Source organism: Actinia tenebrosa, unplaced genomic scaffold (assembly GCF_029948245.1).
Source record: "Actinia tenebrosa isolate PJP-AT-01 unplaced genomic scaffold, QUT_ActTen_1.0 PGA_scaffold12__29_contigs__length_12842862, whole genome shotgun sequence".
Classification (NCBI taxonomy): Eukaryota; Metazoa; Cnidaria; class Anthozoa; order Actiniaria; family Actiniidae; genus Actinia; species Actinia tenebrosa.
In genome coordinates this window covers 660,921-679,044 of record NW_028292572.1, presented here as the reverse complement: position 1 = coordinate 679,044, position 18,124 = coordinate 660,921, and the positions used below count along the sequence as shown (strand labels likewise).

The 18,124-nt window shown below is 37.3% G+C and overlaps 1 protein-coding gene across 1 annotated transcript; it reads left to right on the top strand.

The window, feature by feature from the left end:
* The first annotated feature begins 15 nt into the window (after window positions 1-15).
* Window positions 16-12,758, top strand: LOC116308447 (uncharacterized). The gene is made up of 11 exons (XM_089028253.1): window positions 16-380; window positions 1,844-1,934; window positions 3,250-3,435; window positions 4,677-4,814; window positions 5,797-6,021; window positions 6,698-6,769; window positions 7,427-7,501; window positions 8,294-8,383; window positions 9,501-9,563; window positions 9,692-9,760; window positions 10,119-12,758. The coding sequence occupies exons 1-11, from the start codon at window positions 25-27 to the stop codon at window positions 12,366-12,368; spliced, it is 3,615 nt and encodes a 1,204-aa protein (XP_088884379.1). The 5' UTR covers window positions 16-24; the 3' UTR covers window positions 12,369-12,758.
* Window positions 12,759-18,124: the final 5,366 nt, after the last annotated feature.

Genomic DNA, 18,124 nt, shown 5'->3' with positions numbered 1-18,124 from the left:
CCCACACATGCGGAGATCGACAGCATGGCGAATATGGCGGCGTTCGCTAACCCAAGTCGGGCAGTTTTCGTCCGCAATATTCAATCTTTAGTCGAAATAATCCTCACAGATCACGCTTACACAAAACCATGGTCAGCACACCCAGAAGCAAGCAAGGCCAAGCCTATGAAGACGCTTTTCCTGCCAAAAGATGATGAAAAAGCGCTTTGCAAGAAGGTTGAAGATGAAGAGATCGACGTTTGTGAAGTCGAACCTTCGAACAATTCAACGATAATTTACGACACTACTAAAGCTAAAACTGTCATGTGTGAATGCGAAAAGCATGTAACGACTGTCACAAGTAAAAGAACTCCAGATACTTGGGAAGAACTCATTTGTCGGTGAGTATTTTGAACGGAAATTCAAGGTGAACCTTTGCACGTTCAAGCTACTTGGTTCATGTTGAAGCTGTCAATGTTGAAGTTAAAGTCAAAAAAAAAAAATCTTTATGTCATGATGAAATGATTAACATTAACTGCGATGTATCGCTTATTGCAAAAAACTTTATTATCATTAGAAAAAAATTACATATTTGATTGGCTCATAATTGAATTAATTGTCCAGGTACTGACTGGAAATTAAAGTGCCTATCATGTCTACAGGATCTCTTTCAGATTTCAAAGCCCTTATAAAAAAAATAAAATTAAAAAATAACTGTTATTAATCTCGCATTCTGATTGGTTGTAAGCATGTGCTTTATGAAAGCACACAGCACACGCTCGCTTTTTCAGTTGCGTATTCCTATTTAAAAGAACAGTTTTTGTTATTCTTATTTTATAAAAGAAATTAAAAAACTTGCTTGCTGTGCTGTGCTGTGTTGAGTTATGAGCACTTTGGGATTGGCAGAACACTTGGGAAGTGTTGAAAAGCACTCTGCTGCGAGTCACCCTTCTCCTAACACTTCTTTTGTGTTCTGCCAACCCCCATGTGCTTTCTTATGACTGCACACGGCACGCAGACACATTTTCTATATATTCATTACCTTTACTTTTTCATGTTGGTTATAGTACACTATGACTGCAAAAGTTTCAGTCATTTTGAGCTAATTTTCACAGAGATATTTTCTATTTGATGATTGACTTTTTACAAGGATCCTGGGTTGACATCATATTAAAAAAATAAAACTTGTATATTTTACAACCTCCACTCCCCATGCGGGGCTTTTCCGTGATGTTACCTCCACACGCACTACCACTACACATTCTATATTTACAACATACAACACTCAACTCACATGTTGCTTTTTAAGGATGGAGGAAACTGGAGATTCCGGAGAAAACCCTAGTGGCAAGGGAGAGAACAACGCATCAGACAAAACTTACTCACATATGATCCAGTCTGAGTCGGGGCTCAAACCCGCACCACAGTGGTGAAAGGCGAGCGGTAAACCACTACGCCACCCATCCCACCCATAAATTATTAGATATTCAATTTCGTGGTTTGCTATATTGAATATGTCAGCAACGAAAAGAGATTTCAAAAAGAAAGTAAAGGCCATTCTTATTTATTATATAAGGTTACACAGATTTAATTTACAATGTTTTTAAAGTAGAGAAGGAAAAAACTAATTACATATCAATGCATAATAACACGACATGCACAATGAAAATAAACTTAAAGGGAAAACAAAATCGCAAAACAATTTGAATAGTTTGCTCTAAGTGAATCTTCAATCATATTCAATCATATTCATTTGATCTGGAAGTAGTCCAGTCAAATATTTGCCTTGTTGGTCATTTTGACCAGTAACGTTAAGAAAAAAATGAGGTATCTTAATGATGTATGTTTATTCTTGCATACATAGCACTGGATGGGGACCCAAGCAGAATTCTCTATTTGATAAAGTTATCAAGGTGCTTTCAACTTTACGTCTTGCAAGGCTGGCATTTGAACAGGTAATGTGTGATGAACCTTTTTAGCTCTGTTGTTCAAAGCTGGGTTAGCGGTAATCCAGGATTAACTCTATAGGTCTTATTAAGAGTTCACCCAGGATTAGCACTAATTGGGCTTTGAAAATTTGGGTTCTGTTGCTTTTTGTGCACATGTCAGACCATTTGATGCCACTCTTGGGAGTTGATTCTTTCTTATTTGTCAATATTTTAACAGTTCATCGTAAAAATAATAATTCTTGACAGGGTTGATACTTTACTGTGGTTTTCAATATTCTGCAAACTCAGACATTCCAACAGCTCATTGTGAAATTGGTTTTTTTGCTGCCACCGGTTAAGAACATAAAAATAAAAAGGTACCAACTGATTATTTTTGATTGAAAGCAGCGAAAAACCAAGTTTCAGCTTGCAGCTTGTGACTACCAAGATCACAGAATATCGAAAATCACAGTAAAGTCCCTGGAATTGCTAACAAGGAATCTTGTAAAAATCCAAACTTTTGATAAATTAGATAAATTAATAGCCAATTTTTTTTAAGAGGGTAAAGATGTGTTATCCACAATGAGCTGTCTGAAATACAGCCATCTGAAATCGAATTAGAATTTAGAATTGTTGATTATTTTTGCGGAGGGAAAGCAGTGTTCTTACCAGGCCTCGCCATTGCGGGATTCGCGCATAAAAATCAGGAATGGCGCACAAATGTCAACTCTATGCGCCCCCAAGGGCGCATGAATTATCCAAAGAATACTTCCTGATAGTTTTAAAAGATTTAGAGTACTTTTGAAATAATAAAAGCCGTATTATATTGTCAATAAACAAGGTGAAAGTCCACATGAAACGCCACGAATCGAACATAGCCGCCATCGCCAAGACGTCTGGGATTAGTCTGTGTTAACTGACCTTGTTTATTGAAGGCTCAAGTATGGCTGCCCAGCGAAATTTTATTGTGTTGTCATTACTAATAAAACTGTCTTACATTGTTGTAGATTTGCAACAGAGTTACTGGCTAAAAACATTATTATTCGTTGTTTTAAGATTTTGGTAATGGCCCATCCAGTTTTCTAAATGGCCCCTAAATTTTGGATTGATGGTCCCTTTGACCCCCTGAAAGAAATTCCTGGTAAGAACACTGGGAAAGAAAAAGTGAAAAAACTCTTATGGCATGCAAAAGAAAACAGCACAAACACATTCATACAAGGCTCTGTTTGTGGGGATCAGACCACAGACCCCTTGCACCAAAGTCTTGAATTGGCAAGAGGATTATGCCTTAGTATTGAAACCACCTATTGATCCCATACAAACAAATTGTTTTGTGTCTTAGACTCCCAATGAACCTGTAAAGAGAAGAATAGCCACAGACAAGGCAACCAAAAGATTCAGACAAATCCTGTCTACAATTGAATGGGATCCCAAACTGACTGCCTGGCTACATACGACACTAGTTGATGGCCTAAGTATCCCTCTGCTAGCATGTTACCTAGATGTGCTACAAACACTTAGAGCTAAGGTAAAAAGAATTTGTATCTTTCTCAAACTTTATGCCTAGTTTACTCTTGTCATAATAAATGCATTTTCAGGTCTTAAAATGACAGCTGGTCATTGAACAATGTTCGGTCAGAATTGGAACTTGTCAGATCAAATCTTTGCCTTGCTAGACATTTTTGACCAGTAAGGTTAAGCCAGAAACAATGTATGACAAAGTTAAAACTAAATTGGAAGGTGATAATGACCAGAGATTGACTGGCTATTATGTTGATTTTCAAACTAGTCAAACATAAAACAATTTCTGTAAAATGCTTTCATCTAATAATAATAACAGGATGGTGAGAAAACACAAGTAAAGTATAGGAAAAAATGATTCTTTTCAGTTTTATATTTCTTTTAAGAATATCAACAATAAATAAAAAGGAATAAACTGTTTTATTCTTCATATGAAAGTGCAATTATTTCTCCTTATGCGAGACCAATAAGAGCATGTGTTTGAGCTCAGTTTATTTGTAATCCTTTTCTCTGTTCAAGCCCTACCAGACTTCACACTGCCTTATGCTCAAGTTTAGCCTTTTTTTTAAACAAATCATTGTAAACCTGAACTGTAATGCAATGAGCATGAAGCTTGAAAAATGCCAAAGTCTTGAATTCCCACTTTTTTTTTTTTTTTTTTTTTTTGTGGGTGTATTTACCAGCTGAGTGTTGCATTTTGTTTCAGCCAATCACAGCGTGTTTAGCCGTTTTTCTGCCGAACCTCATTCCCAGACTACTGTAACCCAACTTTTGTGTATTTTTTTAGTTTTTTTTACTAAGATATAACATACTTAGCTACAGGAAGTAGAAAATGGAAGAAAGGATGAAAACAATTCCACTTTACCGCCATGTTTGCTTCAATTCTTTCAAACTCCAAAAACTCTTTGCCCACTCATGCTTTACCAGCAGTATTCCCTGCTTAGCTGGTATAAATAGCTGACCTAAAAACAAGGCCAAACCTGAATAAATGAGTCTGTTTATTAAGAGTTGGGGATTAAACAATGCCCCAGTAACCAATCAAAATTCTCCAGCTTAGACAACCATTGATAGCGAAGTAATTCATAAAATGTTCACTTGGTCGGCAGAACTCTCCGGCAGTTCCTGATATTCTCCTGTTATTTCAAATCTTAATGAAAACCCTGTGTGATCATCAAAAATTGAATAACAAAGACTATTAAAGGCCTTATTGTATGTTATTGACTGTTTGGGATTTTTCAATTTCCTTAGGCACCTAATTTGGTAGATAGGATTGTTTCCAACCACACCTCCCAGAGACGAGGACCTGCAGCAAATGCCGAAGCATTAAGCCTGCTCTTAAAAAGACCTTGGGATCCTTCGCATGGCTTGGTTACTCAACATAAAACGGTACTTAATTTACTTTCTTTGGGCACAATAAAGTTATATTGTTGTTGTATATTCATATGTGTGTTTGTGTCTAATTTGAATGCATATTGAACAGTATATTCTTATTTTGAACATAATCTTCAATAACCCTGCCATACGTTCTGATGTTTTCATACAATGAAATATAAATATTTCTGCTGGCCAAATTTCTGCCATTTGCAAATAGATTTGTGGATTAGAATGAAGAATATCATTTATTTTATAGTTATAATAAATGATTGTTATCAATTAGTTTTCTGTAATCGAGGAAAGATTCTTAACAACTCTAGAAAACTAGCAACTTTGCATGCCATTCACGTGATACCCAAATTAGATCCTTCCATTATTAAAAGGAATTTCCTATGGTGTTTACATGATATAAATCACCAGCGTGCGGTCAGCTCTGATCACATAGCATTACCATCTTAATATATGGCTGATATGTACATGTATGTATGTACACTCATTCCAGTCTTCTCAGAGAGCAGTTTTATTATTCCAGAACAATTAGTTTTTGTACTATGTTTACTCTGTTTTGGCATAGAATGTATGTATGCCTGAATGACTCATACTGATAAGAAACTTTGCTCTGGTATCATGTAAACAAATACAGTACAAAAAAAATTCGGGTGCTGGAATGAAACTCTCTCCAGTATCACTTAAACAGCCCCTTACATCAATAACGTGTGCAGAGAATTGCCCTATCTCATAATGACGTGTCACATCATTGAAACAAACTATTGTTTTAACGCTAAGTATCATGGTCGCTGAGGGGGGATCGAATGACAACAATACATCTTAAATCACAATGAAATTTGGTTTATGAGCTGGTGAATTAAGGCAAGAATAACTAAATAATATACGCTAAATATCTCGAAAAAAGAGAATGAAGCTTTAATTTAGCCTAAATTTCTATCATTTTAGCCAATGTAAACAAACTTACTTTGATGATTGACCTTTACAGCGCAAGCTTCCAGGTTCCCCATTACTACTGATTGTCCCAAGTGGACCCACCACCAACACAGGATCAGGAACATCCTCCAAAAGAACCAGATTCTGGCACAACCAGTTATCAGTCCTGGGAAAAGTGGTACCAGTAACTATGCATACTAGTAACGGTGGTAGTGGAGTGACTATTAGTCAGTGTCTTGATCATATTATTGGGGCTGTGAGAACTAAAGTGCTAGAGGTATGTCTTCTTTACTCATAAGAAAACTGTTTATATTAATATTAGATGTTTGTAGTGGAAGACGTGGTGGCCAAGTGGTCAGTGCATCAGACTCAGAGGCATGGGTTCGATTCCTGGCCCTGGCAGTTGCGTTGTGTCCTTTGGCAAGATGCCTTACCTTCACCTTGCCTCATTTCACCAAGGTGTATGAATGGGTACCAACAAATTATTGTTAGGGGAACCTAACATGTTGGGGGGTAACCTGCAATGGACTAGCATCCATCCAGGGGGAGTAGCAATACTCCTAGTCGCTTTATGCTACAGAAACCCAGTGAAGCACGGACCATATGGGCCTCATGGCCCAAGACAGATTTTTTACTTTAATTGATGTTTGTAATACCATTGCTGATGGGTATTAACAATTTAAGATTTCCAAATCTGTCATAGCAACGTCAACAATAAGGGTAAATATATTTTCTTTGGGGTTCTGTTCATTGGCCATGTCATTCAAAACACTGTCAGTATAGTCCACTCATCCACATATAGGACAGACTTTGAAGACACAAAACCCCAAAGTGAATAGTAATAGACACTCACAATTGATGCAGCAAGTCTTAAAGTCGCAACTACTATTCTGTGTTAGTAATACCTAATATATAATTATTTACATGTGGTTATGTTTACTGATTATTTTCAGCTGAGGAGTCATTTTCCTAATCGTCCTATCATTCTGATTGGTTGGTCCATTGGTGCGTTAGTCTCTTGTCAGGTATGTGATATGTGGCCAAAGTAGAAACAAGCAATGGACTAGCCCGAGTTGTGTATATTAATCTCATTAATATAGCAAGAAGATTGAGTTCCTTCAAAACCCACTGTTGTTTTAGTGGCATATTGTGTGATTTTGTCATATGATCAAAAGCACTACAACCTGCATGATGATATCTTGCAGTACAGTGCAGCTGTTGATATCAGCCATTTCAAGTTTGAGGAAAAAACTGGGTGGCGTTAGCTTTGCAGTGTATTGTGGGGCTTTTTGAGGGGACATACTCCCAAGATGACAGCTATTTCTTCCCATGGGATAGCCTACGTAGCAGGCAGTTATTAATGATATGTATTCATAAAAACGCAATGAATCATATCTAGTACAATAGATAGAACGACAATAGAATATAGAACGACAATAGAATACAATATATTTTCTGAATACATTGCATCAACTGAATGCTATGTAAGTTCTTCCCATAAACAGTCCCAGAATGCACTGCAATGCCTACTTGACCCAGTTTTTCCTCAACCTCGGAATAACTAATAAAAATTCCATCTAGTGCCTTTTTTGCATTTTAGTGGGGTTATACTGTACTAGAGGCAATTGTACTTATTTTCATAAATAGATATTAAACGTACATGTTTTTATTTTGTGTTTTAGGTAGCACTGATGGAAAGTGTATGTGCTGTCGTATGTCTGGGTTTTCCATTGGCTGGTATTGATGGTGTGAGAGGGGTAAGTGTGAATCCAATGCACCTAATGCCTGAGACAACTGTACTTTTGTTATTGATTCTTCATAAAATAAATAGTGTTGTGAAATATTTCTTCATTTGGGTGTTGCATCTTTAATTCTTAAAGGTTTATGGTTTTGAGTGTGATGTCATACTGGGAATTTGGGTGTATTTGTTTAACCTGTGATTCTTAACATTGGCTATTATGAGACAACAAATTTAAAATAAACATTGCGTAAACCATGATTATGGTCATGGTCATAATACTTTTTGCTTGAACAAGTTAAAATTTGTAGTTTTACAACAAATGTAAATTTTCTCACTTTCTGATTGGTCAATAGTCGTGGTAAATAAGAGGACACACCAACAAATTACTAATTGCTTGCACACAAGCTATTTTACTTTCAAACTTTTTCCATGTTTTTTTTTTTTTTTTTTTTTTTTTTTGTTAAAAAATTTCTGATAGTTTTTTGTGGTGTGTCCTCTTATTTACTACGATATGACTTCAACAGTTGGTCAAATCTAGTTAAGTATCCACTGATCAGTTATGCCTCATGAGTTCATAACCTTTTGACCAACTATTGACATCATAACATGGTAAAAAAGAGGAGATACCACGCAAAACCATCAGAAGTTTGTTGAATTTGACATCACAGTCAAAAATATACACCTTTATAACCTTTATAAGACTCATTGTGGTCTCTAACCTAATTTTTCATTCCATTTTCATCCCCGTTAGCCCGCATCCTCATTTCCTTGCATTTCTTTTTAAGTATACTCTGTGTTTCTTTTCCAGGATGTTGAGGATCCCTTAATGGAGCTCAAGACCCCTGTCTTGTTTGTCATTGGTTCACATTCCAACCTAAACTCCCAAGAAGACATCGAGGTATCCTTCATTTGCTCCTAGAATAACTGAATAGATCCTCTGCAGCATGTTGGAATGCAGCTCCATAGACCTCTTTATCTTGGGCATAATGCCCTCACATTTTCAGACCATGTGTCATTCCCTAGAGTATCATTTCTTTTTTGATAGTTATGCATGAAAAGACAAGCAAACATGGATCAAGAGAATGGCACATGGTATGAAATAGTAAAAAACATTATGGCCAAGCTAGAGGTCTATTTGAAGGACATAGCAATAGGTTTCCAATAGGCCCTTTGCAGCTAAGCAATCACGTTGTGATTAATTCCCTGAGAGCAAATGAATGAACATCTTGATTCCCATGGGTGAGATTTACTGTAGAGAAAAACAAAATTTCTACGACCTGTTTCGAGAGATCGTAATAAAACTACATTTCGTCACAAACTGGATACACATCTTTTCATTTAGTTTTTTACAAGTAGCTAAAAAGAATTACCAAGTTAAAATAAAGACAATTTTAAATTTTGGTCTCCAGTACAGAAACGTGACCGTTAGCTGCAAAGGGCTTACTGAAATTCTTCGTTTTGTCCTTTTTTGTTCAATTTTAGCTCTTCTGTTGTAAACATGCAAGGAGTCTATAGACCCTGTGCAGCAAATCTGCTGTGAAACTCACAAACAATAGAATATAATTTACTCTCATGAGTCTTAATCTCCTCTGGTAATTATTGCAAAGGCCTGAGGCATAAAGACAATAAAACAATGGCCATTAATAATGAATTTGGAGCTAAACAATACCCTGCAAAGCAAAAACTCTAACCTAGAATACTATTAAGCTTACTAAGAAAATTATGCACCTAGTGGTGGGGATTATTATTGATATACTTGTTGTTTTTTTGTTTTGTTTTGTTTTTTCGTTTTTGTCTTTTTTTTGTTTTTTGTTTGTTGTTGTTTTTGCTTTTTTAGTTTTGTTTTGTTTTTTGTTTTGTTTTTTTTTTGTTTTTTGTTGGTTTTTTTGTTGTTTTTTTTTTGTTTTGTTTTTGTTTTGTTTGTTTGTTTTTCTGTTGTCTTTTTTTCTTATTTTTGTATTGTTTTGCTTTGAAAAATAACTCTTTTGAACATAATGTATGTGTTTTTTTACTAGGAAATGAGAGAGCGTTTGAAGGCAGAAACAAGTTTGCTCGTTGTTGGAGGTGCAGATGAACAAGTAAGTGTGCTCATCAAGGTGTCTAGCCTGGTGAAGTATTTTAAGTGCAGTTGCCTGCTAGCCTGTTAAGTGCTAGTTCTTTAGTCCATTAGCCCTAGAGCTTTATTTAATGTTTCTTTCTTTTTCAGTTACGACTAACAAGAGCAAAGAAGCACCAAGAAGGACTTACCCAGAGCATGGTGGATCGTTTGATCATGGTAAGGCTTGGCCAATATGGCTTTGAAGTTTTTAGGAGTTTGGTTCATTTATGGGAAGCACGATTGGCGTGCGCTGCTGTTGCGCCGACTCTCACTAATGCGACCTGAGTTCAAGCCCTGCTGGACTTGATATCGTATGTGAGTAGAGTTGTTTGTTGGTTCTCTCCTGTGCTTCGACGGTTTTTCTCCGGTTTGTCCAGTTTTTCTTCCCTCAACAAAAATCAACTTCTAAATTCTAATTTTAATTTATCGGTGCTTTATACAGATCAAAGAGTTTTTCTCTGGGTTCTACGGTTTTCTTCCCTTTGCAAATTGACTCTTTCTCATTTATAGAAATTGTCTTTAAAACTATTTTCAGGATCAAATCGGAGAATTTCTTGGCAATGTCCTAACATCTAACAATAACATGCAACAACGCAGTGACCTCTCCGATGCTGACGAAACAGACATTAAAAAGAAGAAACGAAAACGCTCCATATCACGTGACCTTTCTTCTGAGATGAATAAGAGTGGAAAACGAAAATCTCCGAGTCAAGCAGCGACTCCTAAAAAATCCCAAAAAGTTGCTTCGTCTGATGCTGGAAAGAATGTTATAAAGATACCAGTTGGAGGGCAACTTGGTGCCCTGTCTAATGTCAGTCGAAGTCTAAGTCAACCTAGTCCAGCCAAAAAACCAAGAACAAGTAAATCGAAGTCGTCGAAAGCTAACACCCAGACAAACGCGAGTGGGGGGACTAGGACTACTGACGTAAGCAGTGTCCCGATACAAGCAAGTCAAAGAGCATTTATTCATCAAGGGATTCCTATCAGTGCTACAAGTGTCTCTGCATCCATGACTCCATCGGCAGGCCAAGGGTTTATCTCATTGGCTGCTAAAGGTAGTGGCGTGATCAAACCTACTACTGTCAGCCAATCATATTTGACCATGTCAGGGGTTGGTTCACCGTCCATTATTAAGACAGGAGCTGGATCAGTACAGTACATCATTAAACCTCAAAGCCAGCGGCATATGCCAGTTCCAATAGGAATGTCAACGGCAGGTGCTATAAACCAACCGACGTCTTCAGTGACTCAACCTGCCAGTAGTGTTAGCAACTCAGGAATAAGACACACTTTGCTCACCCAGTCCCCAACCTCTCCATTCACTCCTATCTTAAACTTAAAAGGACAAAATAACGCCCAGGGGATCCCCCAAAGGGCTACTCTTGCCAGTACTACCGCCACTAAGCCTGTGGTTTCTTCACCATCAATGGCTTTCACCGCAGCAACTACTGGAGCTCGTGTCCTCAATACTGGAGCAACAAGTCAGCAGTCGGAAGCAGCAAAAAGAGCAAACCAAGGCAAGCAATTTGTTGGGCAGGTGCTCACCTCCCTTCCCCAACACATGGTCTCTTCGTCAGGTATGAATGCCTTGGCTCAACTGTCCTCGGCATCAGCGGCCAACACATCATCCTCAAGTATATCCCACATTAATGCTAATCAACTCCCTTCAACCGCTCACAGTAATTTAGTTAAGTCAACAAACGTTTCACAAGTGAGAGGTTCAACTGTCAACACATCCCAGCAATCGGTTGTTCAGATGTCTTCAATGGGTCAAGTATCAAAACCAGTCCAGATGACTGGTTCACGAGTACTTGGGAACTCGTCCCAGATTCGATACATAGTCGGTTCGCCATCAACTTCACAAGCTGCCTCTTCTTTACAGGGAACAGTTCAAGGTTCCTCACAGGGCAGTTTCGTCAGGACAGTAGCTGGGAATTTGCAGGGAAGACCGGTTTCACAGGTAGCAACGGTTGCTAAAGCATCCCCTCAGATACTGACATCGCAACAGATGTCCACCATCAGGACAATATCAGCGAGTACCCCAGGCACCGCAGCGCAGCAGAGGGCTAGTCCATCAACATCTTTACCCGGAAAGGGAGCATTGACCAGGACATACGTTCTGACAACTGCTTCAGCGACTGCACTAAGATCCTCTTCTCCGCAAACAAGTACTTCATCATCCATACCCCAAGTTTATAAACCTGGAATCACTTCAGTTACCCACGTATTGCCGTCTTCATCTAGATCCGCCACAGGGAGCCCAAAGCCTCAAGGTAACGTCACGCAATCTCTAACCCCAACGTCTGTGATGCTGAAAGGAGGTACAGTAGTGAGTATGCAGTCTCTGTTAGCGAGGTTACCTCAAGGGACCAAGCTTATAACGACTAATTCAAGTGATGGGAGTGGGAATGTCTACGTTGTTGGGAATGTTTTGACACAAGTTCAGAACCCTGCAAACCGACCGAAAACTGAAGTAGTCGGACCAAAGCCAACTGGTTCGACCGCCGGAATCACGTCCGCTGCTAATGTCACTGCTAAGACTTCGGCGCCTTTGAAAGGAACTGTTATATCGGTGTCCATCCCAACGTCAACAGTGCAAGGGGTTACTCAGGCGCATCACGTGACAAGTCAAGCATCGAGGCAACCTAGCAAGCCGATGACGCCACAGGTTGTTAAGCAAACAAAAGAGGAAATGAAACAGATAGGTGTGGCAGTGTCGACGTCGGTAGGAATAGAGGGAAAGACTCAAAATCCCAAAGATGGAGAGACAGGTAGTCAGAGGTAGTTAATTGTAGTTGTAATTGGGTATCTCCTTATCTTACCTTGTCTTTTTACATTGGGCCTTTATACCTGACGGAGAGGGCTTGGAGGAAAGAATGATTGAAAAATTGTCTTATCAAACATACATACAGATATATATAGAGGTATATATTGGTTTTTGCTCCGTCACTTGGCGGCAGCATGTTGGATGGTAGGTGAACCCGTTGTAAGCAATCAATAAGTAATTATTACCAAAAGTATAGTGTATATTATAACTATAGACACCAGTAGTCACGTAAAAATATTTTCGAGTGATTTGAATGGTGAGAGAAAACGAATGTTGTATGACATACAAGAAATACGAATGGTAAAGAGCTTAAGATTAACTGTATATAATAAAACATATTATTACCAACCTTCTCTTAGTGTTGAACCTAGACAGTATTCAAGTAATGACATCAAAAAAAAATTTTCGCGGTATCATTTTCGATTTCGAATTTCGATAGACAATCAAAAAGACGTTTACACACCAAATTTTACTAGGAGAATCGGTTACATAGCAGCTGAAATATGGCCATTTGAATGTAGGATTTCCAATACAAATTGAGCATTTTCACTCACGTGAGAAGGCAGGCATAAACAATAGAAACTTTCTGCACAGTATTTGCATAAAAATAGAGCTCAATTCCCGGAGGATAGAAAATGTATTGTTTTGGTACCCCATAATGGCCGCTGTGACGTCACGTGAAAACGCTCTATATCTACTTTTTGCTCTGTTCCAAACGTTTGGGGGTACATGTGACCTCACATCCGCTATGTTGGTTGACTTGAGCAAAAGCTGTACTGCGAAAATACAAGAACAATTGCTTTGCTTGTAGTACCTGTGGCAAAGCTCTAAATATGTTATTTGGCAAATAAAATAATTTAATTTAACTTGGATGAAAATTGGAAGAGACTTGAAACTTGGTTAAACATGCCTCCAATAGTAGCCAAGCAACATATTTTCTTCACAGTAAAAAGTGGCAGATAGAAATTATCAATTTTATTCAGCATCTAAATTGTGAGTAAACGTATGACGTCATTTAATTGACCCTATTGTTTTTCTCGCTTTTACAGTAAACCAAAATTTCTTAACTGCAAATGGCTCCCAGGCTATAAATATTCAATAATCTGGTTTTGATTAAGGTAATTGAGTCATATTATCCTCAAAATTCAAAAATCATTTACGTCGATTGAATTTGACCCCCTCCCCCATGTTTTGCTACCTACCTCGACAACCTGGGTAGTCTTCACAGTCAAACCACCTCCAACGTAAACAAGTAGAGGTCATTAATGACTTTATTTTTGGATTATTTATTTTTGGATTCTTGATTTCATTTTTCGATTCAAAAATTCATTATTGAACAAAATGAATCTTCAATATTTAAAAAATAATAGTTTGAAAATCTGATTAACTTGACTCAACCTCTTGTTTATAGCGGAAACAGAAGGTAAGTCACAAAAAATTTGCTTTTGCATTTCAGTTGCGTGTATATGCTTTGCTTTGTGTATATGCTAGGCTTTGAAGATTCGTTTTTAATAATGAATTTTCGAATCGAATAATGACATCAAGAATCCAAAAATAAAGTCATTAATGACCTCTACGCGTTTACGCTTGAGGTGGTTTGACTGTAATCAGCGGAAGGAAACAACAGTAGTCTGGCTTCACGTGGGGTGACCTGATGACCTCACGGGCTCCCTGTGTCGTTAGAGATCTAATATATTGACCACACACTGATAACACGATGTGGGTGAAAAATGCTCAGTAGAATAACACTGTTTCTCACACAGGTGGTCCTATACTTTTGATGGTCTACCAGTATTCGAAATGATTCAAAATTATGATATGAAGTGTGAATCGCATACCAGTTTGCAGAATATTCATGCTTGTGATCAAACATATATCAGTGCTTGATAGCTAGTAAATTACTAGCTAGTATAGTGAAACTTTCCGGGTTAAAAAATATCATTTAAAAAGGAACTTTTACTTTACTTTGCACCTGAACTTGCGTCAAGAGAAAAGCGTTCAAGTCTTCCTTATCTCGGAACGCTCTCGCACAGAACTTGACTTTCATCTGATTCAAATCGGCTAGATGCCTTGAGGCTGTCCGCACCAAGGCCCGCGTGTGTGAAGGATGAATTGCGCTATCCGACGGATAAATCCTTATCCAGTGGATAAAGTGATGCCGGCTGTTATCCATTACATTTATCAACTGGGTAAGACTTATCCGTCGGATAGCGCTATCCATCCTTCGCAAGGCATCATCCGCCCATCGTACGAGGAGCGCATAAGGCTCAGATTCGTATCGGTGTATAATAGATGTATCCCAGGGGGTGACTCCGGGATAACTGAGTATCGGGTATGCTCGTCGTATCTCTCAGGGGTAAAAATCAGCGAATTTGTATATTTTAGGGTGTTAAAATTGGAATTTAGAATTTCGGCATTTCTTGGTATCTTTTAGTGCATCTCTTGAGGGTTTAAAAATCGTTCAACCATGCCTTTATAAAGAAATTCCGGTACCTTTAGGTATTCTTGAAAATTTCTGATTAGTATACCCGATAGTTTCACCCCGGATCCCCCCACCCCAGGATTTCGCCCAACAAGATGCACAGTAGCTCGCAATGTCGGTAAAATCGCTCATATTTGATGACCTTATTGACAAAATGCAACGATCCTACAGCTCTAGTTTCACTTCTAAGAGATCCACAAAGCGGCTTAAATTTGCACGGATACTTAAAATATCTGAAAAGCCTCAAGTGGCCAAGAAGGTCAAGGACACTTGTTACTACAAAACCTGCCGATTTTAAGTTTCCGAAACTGGTTGAAACATGTTTGTAAGCATTCGATATTTTTAGCATCGAGGACAAATGCCAAAGTTTGCAGTATCGCAACATCTAATTGTTTATCTTCTTGTATTGGTGTTTCCGCATCTGTCTGTCTGTACGTTTGCCTCCTTGACATAAGATACATGTTTTTTTAAATGTTAGTATATATGTTGTAAGTTTGTCTCTATGTCTTTCCGCATTTTTTTTTTTTTTTTTTTTTTTTTTTTTCTTGTGAAGCTGGCAGCACAAGATACGGTACATGTGATGTAACACAGAAATGGCTTTGAATCAGAATGGTTTCCATAGAAGCGGGTAACATTCTGGGGTACACTGAAATGCCTTCCCCTTGTTCCCATGCACCCGATTCGTCAACAGAAACATCTTTTTTCCAATAATTATTTTATTTTTTCTCTTTTCTGAGTATACAAGTGTTCATAAATTTTCGATATAACAAAAACATAAGTATGGTCCTTGAGACTTATACCTTAGTTGATATGTCGAATTACAGTAAATGATAAAACATAAGACTGCCAAATGTGTAACAGTACCATGCTGATGACTATAAAACTCATATGTTAACTTATTGATTCATTTGGTGACTATTGAACCCAAATGAATCAATAAGTTAACATATGAAACCAGAAACCTCTCCGGTCGTATCTTCTATGCTTTATTACTTGCAATACGACAATGATTCAACAATAAGCAATATTTTGTTTTGATATTTGCGCATAAAAGTTGTTGCTTAATCCTATAGCCGTTAAGACAGGTTTAGACGGTACGATTTTCGCCTACAACTATCGTATACAACACGCTCGCGTATGTCGTGGGAAACGTACGGCACTGATTTGCATTACATACATGATACCATATGCCGTAACATTGAAATGCCTCAACACAATATGAGTATGATAGCAAAGTTGTATTTTTGTTGCAAAATTGTCGTATCGTTTCCCATTCAAACGAAATCCGCTTTAGGAATAAACGATATGGCCATGAATTGAGTCACCCAGGCACGATTACACGACGCATTCTTTCTTTTGGACTTTTCTCGCAACGGCGTTGCGACACAAGTTGCATTGAGCATTGCAGCGTGTAACCTACAGCACAATTTGAATAAAATGTTGAGCCTTGTGTAATCGCGCCTTTCAGAGAGCAGAACTTCTTTAAACATAATAGACTATTATATATTATATAATATATATTTGGCGTCATAATTTCCTTTTTCATCCATTGTCATTCCCAGAAGATATTCTTTGTTTGAATCCTATAAATTCAGTGTTAACTGAACTGAAATAGCTCGTTTTCTGAAATGAGAAAACATGACTTCCAAACAAAACTAGAGAGGTCCGCAGATAAAAAAACTTGATAACAAAACGTTTTGAATACTATAAGAGGAAAATTATAACTATATATGAATAATATTTAATATACGACAGAGTGACTATATAAACTAATTCTGTCCGTTAAGAATTTAATATAGGTAAGAATAATGTTTTCGATACGTGCTATTTTTTTTTTAAAGTTAATTTTTTTTTTCTTTACTTGAAACTAATAATAAGTCGTTGTTGTTCAGCATCTTTATTGTCCATCCTTCCGTCCGTTTGTGGTTTTTTTTTTGTTGTTGTTGTTGTTGTTGTTTTGTGGTTGTTTATCGGGGTTTTTTTTGTTTTTTTTTTGTTTTGTTTTGTTTTGTTTTTGTTCTTTTTTTTTTTTTTTTTTGGTTGTTGATACATTGCTGCTGTTGTTTGTGTATTTGGCAGGTTGGGCCTATTTACCTTCTTGCAAGGCATTTGCCTTTTTTGCAAGAATAAATAAGTATACATATAATATTGCGTATTAATTATACAATAGTTGCTAAACATAATAAAGTAATTTGCACTAGCTTAATAATTAATTCAATGTCCAATCTACCCAGATCAAAATTAGCTTATTCAAAACAATTTACAAGAATCGATAAATTAAAATACAAGCAGAAACATCGTCTCGAAAAAGGTTCAAAAGACCGTTTTCTCAAGGTTAAGCGCGTAACTTGACGGGCCACGATACCAGAACATGGTAAGAAAACGTCTTTTTTTCCAAGAAATAGATGAAAACTAGACTTGAACTTCGACCACGTGGTGTACAAAACTTTGGCATTACGTGGTTAATTTGAAATGCACTTGCGGTCTTTAGCGTTTAAAGTAACGGATAAATGGTCGATAAGAATTCATAAAATCGATTATTCTCATCTTTAAATACAAAACTGCCTTCTCAATTTTACTGAATTTGCGTTTTTTAGTTTTGTGGCCCGTCAAGTTGGATGCGCACGCAACCTTGAGAAAACGGTTTATAGAGACAGGAGGCATAACAATAGAGTTGTTCTGGGGAAACTGAATTAAAGTTTCTCATGTAAATTAGATTAGACCAGATTCAATTGTTCCTGCCTCCTGTCATGGCTGCCATCACATGATGGTGCAAAGCCTCACTAGCACCTATAAGATTGCGCGATATTGGAAATAACTGTAACTTCTTCAATCATAACTTTAAGTTAAATAAAATCACTATATTTATAGGATATATAAAAATATTTTTCCGATAGCAGGATATATGAAAAATAAAAAATGCGTAAGTTAAATAGATAATATTAAGCGAAATAAGCATTATTTTTAAGAAATGATTAATCGTATATTTACATAATTGATTATTTTATTTTGAAGCGATGCTATTGGTTATATTCTTATTTCTCAGAAGAAGACTGGTAACAACGTCAAGGTGAATGGGATTGTGGTATTGAATAGATCTACATTTTATTGATACTGTAAAACAGCTTTTAGTCAAAGTACGGCTTACTAGCCGATCAGTAGGTTTTTTTAAGGGAGCAAAGCCGAAGGGGAAAAAATTGTAATAGATGTCTTGCACCATCACATAATGGCA